This window comes from Chiloscyllium plagiosum, chromosome 3, assembly GCF_004010195.1.
Source record: "Chiloscyllium plagiosum isolate BGI_BamShark_2017 chromosome 3, ASM401019v2, whole genome shotgun sequence".
Classification (NCBI taxonomy): Eukaryota; Metazoa; Chordata; class Chondrichthyes; order Orectolobiformes; family Hemiscylliidae; genus Chiloscyllium; species Chiloscyllium plagiosum.
In genome coordinates this window covers 131,560,655-131,573,681 of record NC_057712.1, presented here as the reverse complement: position 1 = coordinate 131,573,681, position 13,027 = coordinate 131,560,655, and the positions used below count along the sequence as shown (strand labels likewise).

At 41.5% G+C, this 13,027-nt stretch overlaps 1 protein-coding gene across 1 annotated transcript in view; it reads left to right on the top strand.

The window, feature by feature from the left end:
• Positions 1-13,027, top strand: part of LOC122540179 (dynein axonemal heavy chain 8-like) — a 1,249,383-nt gene that overhangs the window by 1,225,268 nt on the left and 11,088 nt on the right. The window contains exons 88-90 of the mRNA XM_043675521.1: positions 5,666-5,822; positions 8,382-8,534; positions 10,586-10,775. Of these exons, the coding sequence (XP_043531456.1) occupies positions 5,666-5,822; positions 8,382-8,534; positions 10,586-10,775 (500 nt within the window). The remainder of the gene's footprint in view (positions 1-5,665; positions 5,823-8,381; positions 8,535-10,585; positions 10,776-13,027) is intronic.

Genomic DNA, 13,027 nt, shown 5'->3' with positions numbered 1-13,027 from the left:
AGGGGGATACTTCACACAGAGGGTGGTGGGCATTTGGAACACGTTGCCAGTAGAGGTGGTAGAGGCAGGCACGGTAGATTCATTTAAGATGTGTCTGGATAAATGCATGAGTAGATGGGGAGTAGAGGGATACAGATGCTTAGGAATTGGCCAACAGGTTTAGACAGGACATTTGGATCGGTTCAGACTTGGAGGGCCAAAGGGCCTGTTCCTGGACTGTAAATTTTCTTTGTCCTTTGTTCTTTCCATGAGGTCGGATTGTGTTTTTTTAACTTTTTTCTCGGGTTTTTTTTGTACTGTTTTGAATTGTATTGTTTTGTATTTGTTGTAATATTAAAAATTCTATTTTTTTCATGAGAAATACACTTTTAAAAAAAGAATAGAATGGATTCTGTAGATTTGGTGAGAGGATTGATCTTTCCTCTTTTAATCGATCTCTGCTGCTGAGTCAAGCTGATCTGCAGCTATCCAGTCCAGTGACTGCATCAAGCAATTTAAACAAATAATTATAAGAACATAAGAAACAGGAGCTGAAGAAGTCTTTAGTGCCTCCAGTCTGTTCTGAAATTCAGTAAGGCCATGGCTGATCCTTTAATCTTTTGGTACCTTATCTACTGAAAGATATACTGGGATTGGAGAAGGTTCACTAGGTTGACCCCAGAAATTGAGGGACTGTCTTCTGAGGTGAGGTTGAGGTTGATCCCAGTTTGGGCCTAAACTCATGAGAATTTAGAAGAATGAGAGGTGACCTATTGAAACATATAAGGTTCTTAGGGATCTTTACCTGGTAGATGCAAAAAGATTTTCCCTCTTGTGGGAGAGTGTAGGACCAAAGGGAATATTCTCAAAATAAGGGGTCACACACTTAAGATCGCACTGAGGAATAATTTCTTCTCTCAGATGGTAGTGACTCTGTGAAATTCTTTAGCGCAGAGAGCTGTAGAGATGGGTTGTTAAGTATATTCAAGGCTGAGATAGACAGATTTTTAACCATTAAGGGAATGAAAGGTTCTGGGAAAAAGGCAGAAAAGTGAAGCCGAGGTTTATCAGATCAGTTGTGATCTCATTAAATCATAGATTAGACTCAATGGGCTACCTCTACTCCTATGTCTTATGGCCTTTTTGCTTTATGTAAACCCTGGTTAGACACCCCAACCAAATTTCTGAACCTTCTCAATCCTGAACCTTGTCAAGGCCCATAAGAATTTAGTGTTTCAATGAGATCACCTCGAAATCTGCTGAACTCTAGTGAGTATCTACTTAGTCTACTAATATCATACCACAGGACAATCTCTTCATTCCAACTATCTATCTGAATTGCTAACCCGATCACATGAAATCTTATAGTTCATAGATTGTAAAGTTAATTGTTTGCTCACACCACTGGACTTTATTAAGAAGCTAAAATAGTTTTTCTCTCACAATGAAATCTTCTAACATACAACAAAATTTTTTAAAAAGATTTCCAGAGCTGATGACTGAAACATTCAGGCCATTAGATTTAATAGAAGAATCTCAGAATAAAAGTTCCAAGTTTAAGTTACTTAAGTTTGCAGATAACACCAAAATTAGAGATTAGTGGACAATGAAGAAGGTTACCTCAGAGTACAACGGGATCTTGATCAGATGGTCAATTGGGTTGAGGAGTGGCAGATGGAGTTTAATTTAGATAAATGTGAGGTGCTGCCTTTTGGAAAGGCAAATCAGGACAAGACTTATACACTTAATAGTAAGGTCCTGGGGATTTTGCTGAACAAAGAGACCTTGGAGTGCAGGTTCATAGTTCCTTGAAAGTGAAGTCGCAGGTGGAGAGGATAGTGGAAAAGGAGTTTGGTATGCTTTCCTTTATTGGTCAGAGCATTGAGTATAGGAGTTGGAAGGTCTGTTACAGCTGAACAGGACATTGGTTAGGCCACTTTTGAAATGATGTGTGCAATTCTGGTCTTCCTCGTATAGGAAGGATGTTGTGAAACTTGGAAGAGTTCAGAAAAGATGAACAAGAATGTTGCCAGGGTTGGAGTGTTTGAGCCAAAGGGAGATGTTGAATAGGCTGGGGCAGTTTTCCCTGGAGCATTGGAATCTGAGGGGTGAACTTATAGAGATATATAAGATCATTTGGGGCATGGATAGGATAAATAGGCAAAGTCTTTTCCCTGGTGTGGGGGAGTCCAGAACTAGAGTATGTAGGGTTAGAATGAGAGGGGAAAGATTTAAAAGGGACCAAAAGGGCAACGTTTTTATGCAGGTGGTGGTACATGCATGGAATGAGCTGCCAGAGGAAGTGGTGGAAGCTGGTACAATTACAACATTTAAAAGGCATCTGGATGGGTACATGAATAGGAAGGGTTCGGAGGGATATGGGCCAAGTGCTGGCAAATGGGACTGGATTAATTTAGGATATCTGGTCGGCACCAAAGGGTCTGTTTCCGTGCTGTACAGCTCTATGACTCTAAGACAAGCTTCAAAGGAATTTGCTTGAGGTAAACTACGTTGAACTATTAAATAGCTAAACTTAAACTCCCTGAAAACTGTTTGCATATGACACAAACACAGATTATGCTCTCACAAGGTAAAACGTCACTTACATAATTAACTAACCATGATCAATAACTTAGATAAGCCTCAGTATCAAGTTAGAAGAAAATGCACACAGAAATGCAATAAAATGTTTACATTTCTATTGTTCTTCAATTCTGAAAAATTATCAACTTGAAATTTTAATTCTATTCCTCTCCCGCAGATGCTGCCTGATTTATAGAATCATAGAGTCATCGAATTGCACTGCATGGAAATAGATCCTTAAGTCCAATTTGTCCATGCTGGCCACAAAACCTAAATTAAGCTAGCCCCATTTGCCAGCATTTGGCCAATATCCCTTTATATTCTTCCTATTCATGTACTCATCCAGATGCCTTTTAAATGTTGCAATTGTGCCAGTCTCCATCACTTCCTCTGGCAGCAAATGCCATAAATGCACCACTCTTGGCATGAAAATATTGTCCCTTAGGTCCCTTTTAAATCTTTTTCATCTCACCCTAAACCTGTACCCTCTAGCTTTGGACTCTCCTACCCTGGAGAAAAAATCTTGGCTATTCATCCTGTCCATGCCCTTCATGACTGTACAAACCTCTGTGAAGTCACCCCTCAGCCTCCGAAGCTCCAGGGAAAATAGCCAGTCAGCCTCTCCCTATAGCTCAAACACTCCAGTAAATCTTGTGAATCTTTTCTGAAACCTTTCAAGTTAAACAACATCTTTCATTTAGCAGGGAGACCAGAAATGAGTGCAGTATACCAAAAGTGGCCTTACCATATGTCCTGGACAGCCATAACATGACCTCCCAACTCCTATACTCAGTGCACTGACTAATAAAGAAGAGCGCACCAAATACCTTCTTCACTATCCTGTTTCCCCACGACTCCACTTTCAAGGAACTATGAACCTGCATCCCAAAGTCTCTTTCTTCAGCAACACTCCCCAGGACCCTACCATCGAGTGTATAAGTCCTGCTCTGATTTGCCTTTCCAAAATACAACACCTTACATTTATCTAAATTAACTCCATCTGCCACTCCTTTGCCCATCTGATCAGGGTTCCATTGTACTCTGAGATAACTTTCTTCACTGTCCACTTTAGATTAGATTAGATTAGATTAGATTACAGTGTGGAAACAGGCCCTTCGGCCCAACAAGTCCACACCGACCCGCCGAAGCGAAACCCACCCATACCCCTACATTTACCCCTTACCTAACACTACGGGCAATTTAGTATGGCCAATTCACCTGACCCTGCACATCTTTGGACTGTGGGAGGAAACCGGAGCACCCGGAGGAAACCCACGCAGACACGGGGAGAACGTGCAAACTCCACACAGTCAGTCGCCACAGTCACTACGCCACTAATTTTGGTTCATCTGCAAACTAACTAACCATTTCTCCTATATTCACATGCAAATCATTCATATAAATGACACAAAGCTGTGGACCCAGCACCGATCTTTGCAGCCCACTGCTGGTCACAGGCCTCCAGTCTGAAAACCCTCTAACACTACTCTGTCTCTGAACTTCAAACCAATTTGTGCCAAGTGGCTAGCTCTCCCTGGATTCCAAGTGATCGACACAGTGGCTCAGTGGTTAGCACTGCTGCCTCACAGTTCCAGGGACCTGGGTTTGATTCCTGCCTTGGGCGACTGTGTGCGGAGTTTGCACATTTTCCCCGTGCCTGTGTGGGTTTCCTCTGGATGGTCTGGTTTCCTCCCACAATCCAAAGATATGCAGGTCAGGTGGATTGGCCATGCTAAGTTGCCCGTAGTGTTAGGGGTAAATTTAGGGTGGGGGAATGGGTTTGGGTGGGTTACTCTTTGGAGGGTCGATGTGGACTTGTTGGGCCGAAGGGCCTGTTTCCATACTGTAGGGAGTCTAATCTAACCAGTCCACCATGCAGAACCTTGTCAATTGCCTTGCTGAAGTCCATATGAACAGCATTCACCATTTTGTCTTCATCAATCTTCTTTGTCATTTCTTCAAAAAACTCAATCAAGTTAGTGAGACATGATTTCCCATGCACTAAGCCATGTTGGCTGCCCCTAATCAGTCCTTATCTTTATAAATACATGTAAATCCTGTACCTCAGAATCCTCTCCAGTAAGTACCTATCATTGATGTCAGGCTCACCAGTCTATAGTTCCCTGTTTTTACCTTACTACCTTTTATTAACAATGGCACCACATTAGCCACTCTCCATTCCCTGGCACCTCAACCATGGCTATCGCTGACACAAATATCTCAGCAAGGGGCCCAGCAATCATTCATTGATTATTTCCAGCAATTTACTTTTTTTAAAAGTCTTATCCAGATGTACTTCCAACACAAATCATTGGCTAGCCATCAGAGGCAGAAACCTAAACCAATTGTCTACTACCCAATCTTCAGGCATTGTGGCCAATGTTAACTTCCCTAGTCATGTCTTTCCTGAGACTGACAAACTTCACAAACTAAAGATGAAACTCATGAATGTGAACCAAGAACAAAGATCAATACAGCACAGAAACAAGCCTTGAGCCCTCCAATTTGCACCAAAACATGTTTTGCCCTTCTATACTAAAACTGTCTTCACTTACAGGATCTGTGGCCCTCTATTCTCTTCCTAATTGTGTATTCATCCATTTGTTTTTTGAATGCTGTTATCGTGCCTGCTTCCACCACCTCCTCTGCCAGAACTTTGCAGGCACCATTTGTGTGAAAAATGTGTCTCACACATCTCCTTTAAATGCTCCCTTCCTCCCTCACCTTGAACTAGTAACTGACCCCTCCCACCCTGAGAAAAAGCCTCATACTTTCCACTCTATCCATGCCATTCACACTCTTACAAACTTCAATCAGTTCGCCCCTCAAACTCCTGCATTCCAGTGAAAACAATCTCCGACTATCCAATCTTTCTTCATAACTAATATCACCTAACATCCTGGTAAACCTTTTCTGTCCCCGACAGTGATTAGATGCTTTAAGTCCTGACCTAAACCAGTGGAATAATCAGAGCAGCGCACTGACAAGTTACGATCATTGGCTGCAAATTGCTAAAAGGAACCCAAAATGCTGGCTAAGGAAACAAGCATCATTCTCAAATCTTCAAAGAAGCACCAACATTCATTGCTGTCTTTTTCTTCAGGTACCAGAGTAATACTGCAGCTGAAATTCTCAACACAATCACCAATATTCAGCCGAAAGAAACTTCTGGAGGAGGAGGAGAGACTCGAGAAGCCACTGTCTTTAAGTTGGCTGACAGTATGCTGCGAAAGCTGCCCCCTGATTACTTGGCACATGAGGTATTTTACGATCATGATTTAAATTAAAGTTTTATTCATATTTGACCTCTCAAAAGCATATGCTACATCTTTGATTTTCTTGAAATGACAGAGAAAAATGAACTGCTTTTGGAGATTCTCTTGTGGATATATTAATTCTAAAATTATTTCAATTAATGCATGGCATCATTTAACAAGATTGAAGCTTTCAGCTATTAATTAGTCTCAGCAAGGTACATTCAGTTTATTTTAATAAAGATTATCTAAACTGGAAATGAATGTGAAGTTCCATTAAAATTCTTCTGGAGAACTGGAAAATGGCTAATGTAATACAATGCAGGAACAAATTACAGCAGATGCTGGAATCTGTACTGAAAGCAAAACATGCTGGAGATCACAGCAGACCAGGTAGCATCCATGGAGAGAGAGCAAGCTAACGTTTCGGTGCTAGATGGCTCTTCATCGGAGCTCTTGTGAAGAGTTGTCTAGACTTGAAACAATAGCTTGCTATCTCTCCATGGATGCTGTCTGACCCTCTGTGATCTCCAGCATTTGTCGTTTTCAGGGTAATGTAACACACCTATTTAAGAAAGGAGCAAAGCAGAAGACAGGAAACTATAGGCCGGTTAGCTTCCCTTCGGTTATTGGTAAGATTTTCAGCACCATTATTACGGATAAAATTACAGACTACTTGGAAGTGAGTATTAAAATAGGGTTGAGTCAGCATGGCTTCGTTAAAGGGTTATCATGCCTAACAAATCGATTAGAATTTTTTGAGGAGGTAATTTCCAGGAGGCCTTTGACAAGGAATTGCACAGGAGGCTGCTAAATAATCTAAAAGCCCATGGTGTTAGGAGCAAGGTACTGGCATTAATAAATGATAGGCTGTCTGGCAGAAGGCAGAGAGTGGGAATAAAGGGATCTTTTTCAGGATGGCACCCAGTGACTAGTGAAATTCCGCGGGGTCAGCATTGGGGCCACAACTATTCACATTAAATATTCATAATCTGGACAAAGGAACTGAGGGTATTGTTGCTAAGTTTGCAGATGACACAAAGATATTGGAGGAACAGGTGATGTTGAGGAATTGGGGAGGCTGCAGAAAGACTTGGACAGGTTAGGAGAATGGGCAAAGAAGTGGTAGATACTATACACTGTGGGAAAGTGCAAGGTTATGCACTTTGGTCAGAAGAATAGATATGTAGACTATTTTCTAAATGGGTAAAGGCTTTGGAAATCTGAAGCACAAAGTGACTTAAGGATTCTCTTAAGGTTAATGTGCAGATTCAGTTGGTAGTTAGGAAGGCAAATTATTGTTCATTTCAAGAGGACTAGACCAAGAGCAGAGATATATTGCTGAGGCTATATGAGACTCTAGTCAGACTGCATTTGGATTATTGTGAGCAGTTTTGGGCCCTGTAGCTAAGGAAGGATGTGCTGGCATTGATGGGTAGCCAAAGGAGGTTTACAAGAATGATCCCAGGGATGAAAGGTTTGTCATATGAGGAGCAGTTGAGGACTTTGGGTCTGTATTTGTTGGTAATTAGAATGATAAGGAGGGATTTGATTGAAACTTACAGAATATTGAGAGGCCGGGATAAAGTGAACATGGAGAAGATGTTTCCACTACTAGGAGAGACTAGGACCTGGGGGCACAGGCTCTGAGTGAAGGGAATACCCTTTAGGACTGAGATGAAGAGGAATTTCTTCAGCCAAAGGGAGGTGAATCTCAGGAATTCATTCCCACAGAAGTCTGGGCAAGTCATTGAGTGTATTTAAGACAGAGCTGGAAAAGTTCTTGATTAGTAAGGAGATCAAGAGTTACAGGGAGAATACAGGAGAATGGGGTTGAGAAACATATCAGCCATGATCTACTGGTGGGGCAGACTTGAATGGCTGAATGGCCTAATTCCTCCCTGGACCTGATGGTTTATTATTCAGTAATTTTGTATTGCAATTAATGAGAATTTTAAATGCTCTTCTGTAATGCCTCTCATTGCATGTATACTCAATTTTAATTATTATAAATCTGAAATACCAGCAAGAGCCTGATACATTCAAGCAAATTATCGCAAGAGGTCTCCAAATTGTTTGAACCATGAAGACCATAGGCAGATGCTTGGGTCTGATGACCAAATGCTAAATGAAGTTTAAAGATTCCTTCCCTAGGACCTCACATACCAAGGGTTGACTTTCCCTGAACTTGATTCCCTCATATCCCTTCTTGAAACATTGGCCCATAACCATCCACTTCCACAATTACGTTTGGGTAGGGGATGCTGTTTAAGCTTTTCAATGTCCTGCATGTTTCCCCAATTTTCTCCCCATTAAATAATTATTTATGTAACCAGCCAGGAAATTAACCAAACCATCAAAATGGGCAAGCTATCACAACACAACTTCTCGTGCAGAAGTAAATATTTCACCTTTATCCAGGACAAAATGACACATTAACATGGAGTCATTTGAAAGCAGCACTTATCAAATCCCACCTTTATTTCAATCTTCTATATCACTTTAGAAAGCTAGCAGTGACTGTAAACATTTGATCATGGTAACAGAGCCTGTTTGTTTTGACAGGTGAAAGCTCGCCTCATAAAAATGGGAATTTTGAATTCCATGAACATTTTTCTGCGGCAAGAAATTGATCGAATGCAGAAAGTTATTTCAATGCTCCGGAACTGTCTGCATGACTTACAGCTGGCCATAGAGGGGACCATCATCATGAGCGAGGTCAGTGTAACTCTCTTATCAACAGCTGCAGCTCACAATTCAAATTTTGTTTTATTACTCATTCGTAGAGTTTGGGCGTTACTACCCCAGTCAGAATTTGCTGTGATAACTAATTGCCCTGGAGACTGTGATGGTGATCTGCCTTCTTGAAATGCTGCAGTACACGCCTGCCTTCATTGCTCAGACCATTGAGTTTAGAAGTTGGGATGTTGTTATTGAGGTTGTGTAGGACTTTGGTGAGGCCACTTTTGGTGTACTCTGTAAAGTTTTTGTTACCCTGCTAGAGGAAGGGTATGATAAAATAGGAGAGGGGTCAGAAAAGATTTACAAGGATTTTACTAGAACTGGAGGGTTTGAGTCATATGGAGAGGCTAGACAGGCTGGGAGCATGAGGTATGACCTAAAAGAAATTTATAAAATCATGAGGGACATAGATAAGGTAAATAGCAAAGGTCTTTCCCGAGAGTAGGGGAGTCTAAAACTAGAAGACATACCTTTATGGTGAGAAAAGAAAGATTTAAAATAGACCTGTCAGCACCTTCTTCCCACAGACAGTGTGCATAATACGACATTGAACATTACAGTGCAGTACAGGCCCTTCAGCCCTCGATATTGTGCCAACCTGTGAAACCAATCGAACCTACATTATTCCATTCTCGTTATGAAGCGAATTCCAGGGTTTTAACAAAGCAATAGGAAAGAAACAGTGATATAGTTCCAAGTCAGGATGGTGAGTGACTTGGAAGAAACTTGTTGATGATGGTATTCCTGTGCATTGGTTTCTCTGGTCCTTCTAGACTCCAGAGATCGTGAGTTTGGAAGGTGCTGTCAAAAGAACACCAGTGAGTTACTGCAGTGCACCTTGTAGATAATACACATGGTCTGCCACACTGCTTTGGTGGTAAAGGGAATGAATGTTTGTGGATGTCATGCAAGCTGCTTTGGCACAGCCAACCGATCAGATCGAAGCTCTGCAATCCTGCCACATCCAGATGTGAATGTGGTAAACATTGAAACACTTCACTAGCAGAGTTAGCACCACAAATATGTCCCTCCTCAGTACTAGACCTGGAGGTGCAGGTGCATAGTTCCTTGAAAGTGGAGTCACAGGTAGGCAGTGTAGTCAAGAGGCTTTGACACACTTGCGTTTATTAGTCAGAACATTGAGAATAGGAGTTGGGATCTCATTTTACAGCTGTACAGAACATTGGTGAGGCCACTTTTAAAATACTGCTTATAATTCTGGTTGCCCTTCAATAGAAAGGATGTTGTTAAACTTGAGAGGGTGTAGAAAAGGTTTATGAGCATGTTACCGAAACTGGAGGGTTTGCGCTATAGAAAGGGGGTAGCTGACTAGGCTGGGGCTGTTTTCCCTGGAGCGTCAGAGGCTGAGAGGTGACCATATAGCAATTTATAAAATCATGAAGGGCAGGGATAAGATGAATAGTTATGATCTTTTTCCTCGGGTTTAAGGCAAGTTTTATAAAGGACCTGAGGGGCAACCTTTTCACACGGAGGGTGGCATGTGTATGAAACGAGCTGCCAGCGGAAGTGCTGGAGGCAGCTACAGTTTCAACATTTAAAAGGCATATGGATGGGTATAGGAATAGGAAGGCTATAGACAGATATGGGCCAAAAGCTAGCAAATGGAACGAGGTCAGATCGGGATTTCTGGTTGACACTGATGAGTTGGTCTGAAGGGTTTGTTTCTGTGCTGTATGACACTAAGAGTATAAGTTAGATACAGTTCTTAGGGCTAAAGAGATCAAAGGGAGGAAGCAGGAATAGGAGAATGAATTGGGTGATGAACCATGATCATATTAATGGTGGAAGTGGCTCAAAGGGCCAAATGGCCTACTCTTGCTCCTAATTGCTATATTTCTATATGTTTCTCAAGTGCAGTTAGGAATGGGCAATAAATGCTGGCCTTATCAGTGATGGTTATACCTTGTGAATGAAAAAGCAGACATATTGTTTCAATCATTTGTCTACTTCTGGTCAAGTCTTAGATTCTATATAACATGCCATGCTCACTTCCTTTTCCATTACAGAATTTAACAGATGCCTTGGATAACATGTACAATGCTCGTGTCCCTGAGGTGTGGAAAAGGATTTCCTGGGATTCCACTACTTTGGGATTTTGGTTCACAGAATTCCTAGAGCGAAATGCACAGTTTTCCTCTTGGATATTTGAGGGCAGGCCCACTGTGTTTTGGATGACAGGGTTCTTTAATCCCCAGGGTAAGTGCCTGTAATTGCAAAAGCATTACACACTGGCAATAAACATGAAGCATTATTATTTTTTATGCTTTGTATAATTTACTGACTGAACATTGCACTTAGTTTATCATTATTTTGGAAATATGCAACAACTTGTATCTCTATTAAACCATTCCAAAGCATTTCACAATAATGTTTGAAATAATGTTTAATACTGAACCATACAAGGAGATGTTATGACAAAGTTTAGTCTACGTAGGAGGTTACAAGGAGAATATTAGAGAAGTAAAACAAGACGGAGCAGTGGAAAGGTTTAGGTTGGGAATTGTGAAGCATAAGATCCAAGCAGCTGGAGATGGAGTGATTAAACTTTGCTCGGATTGCAGTGACGCAGATGTGCTGTAAACCCATGGGACTGAAGAGATTACAGAGATAGGGAAGGGGAAAACGGTTATGGATTTTTGAAATCAAGGATAAGAATTATCAATCAAGGCATTTCTTAACTGGAGGTCAATCAACATGAGTGATGGCTGAATGGGATTGGTTGGAATGATATAGTTTTAGCTGACCTGGCATTTGCAGAGATGTGGGAAATAAACCATGACTCCATTGCTATAGTGAGGTCTAAAGGCTAAAAATGAAGGTTTCAGTGCCAGAGTGGCTGATACAGAGGTTAATCACATAAAATCACAGACAAACGAAGGGACGAAATTTAAACAGTCTCTACAACTAATGTAAAGCTATCAGGAAAGCGAATACGCCTGTCGGAGAAATTTTCCCAATAAAGTAGAGACCACACAAACCAGATCGGGTGAAATTGACATGCTGTTTATTACAAGTAATATCACTGGAAGAGAAATTGACTAGGCCGACACAGAACTGACAGTCTGTGCAGGTAGATCAGAATTTCTCTTCCTCGAGCTGAGGAAGAAGCCAGTTTTTATAATAATCCTGTACAATGAGGGTAATTAGAAATGGGGAAAATACAGTGCATCTGGAATGTAACTGGAAATGGAGTAATCTAGTTACAATGATGCTAATCGAAAACAGTTGTCGGAGGAATGTCCTAATTCTCTACACAAAGCAACATTCCGACAGTATCAGTGAGTTCGGAGCTTCCATTCCTCTTCGCAGGTAGGTGCTAATGTCTCCTCTGAAGCTTCCACTGTCCTATACTGGGAGTAATGCTGTTGCTGGTGCCTCTCTGACCTGTTCTTTGTGTGTCTTTGGTATTGCTAGGTTGTGAAACTGCCCTCAGGGCTTTGGGATAGCTGTGGTGCTCTGTCATTGTTAGTGGGTGCTTGAAGTAAATTCACTTGTCTACGAGTGCTGTCTAGTTTCACTTGTCAGTCTGCTTGGTCCCTGCTGAGGCATTCTGGGTGTTTTGGTACAGTTTGACCAATTTGGTTTTGTGGGCCTATTATGGGTTGGCAGGGTGACAGTTCTTTTCCCACAATTCCTAAAGGTTATCACATCATTTGGACTTGATAGTCTGCATCTTAAGGTCTCAAAAGAAATATCTGTAGCGGTAGCTATATTGATTATAATCTTCCAAAATTGCCTAGATTTTGGAAGATTATAATCCTGAAGAGTTGTAAACAATAAATGGAACACCTGTATTCTAGAAAGATCAGAAACAGAATGCAGGAAGGCAGTTAGCCTAACATCTATCATTGAAAAAATGTTCGAATCCATTATTAAGGAAGTAATAGAGTCATAGCAAAGATTGAGAAAATCAAATTCAATCAGGCAGAGTTAACTTGGTTTTATGAAAGAGAATTTAGAACATAGAACATAGAACATAGAAGAATACAGCGCAGTACAGGCCCTTTGGCCCTCGATGTTGCGCCGATCCAAGCCCACCTAACCTATACTAACCCACTATCCTCCATATACCTATCCAATGCCCGCTTAAATGCCCATAAAGAGGGAGAGTCCACCACTGCTACTGGCAGGGCATTCCATGAACTTACGACTCGCTGAGTGAAGAACCTACCCCTAACTTCAGTCCTATATCTACCCCCCCTTAATTTAAAGCTATGCCCCCTCGTAATAGCTGACTCCATACATGGAAAAAGGTTCTCATGGTCAACCCTATCTAAACCCCTAATCATCAAGTCACCCCTAAACCTTCTTTTCTCCAATGAAAACAACCCCAAGTGCCTCAGCCTTTCCTCATACGAACTTCCTACCATACCAGGCAACATCCTGGTAAACCTCCTCTGCACCCATTCCAGTGCCTCCACATCCTACCTATAGTATGGCGACCAAAA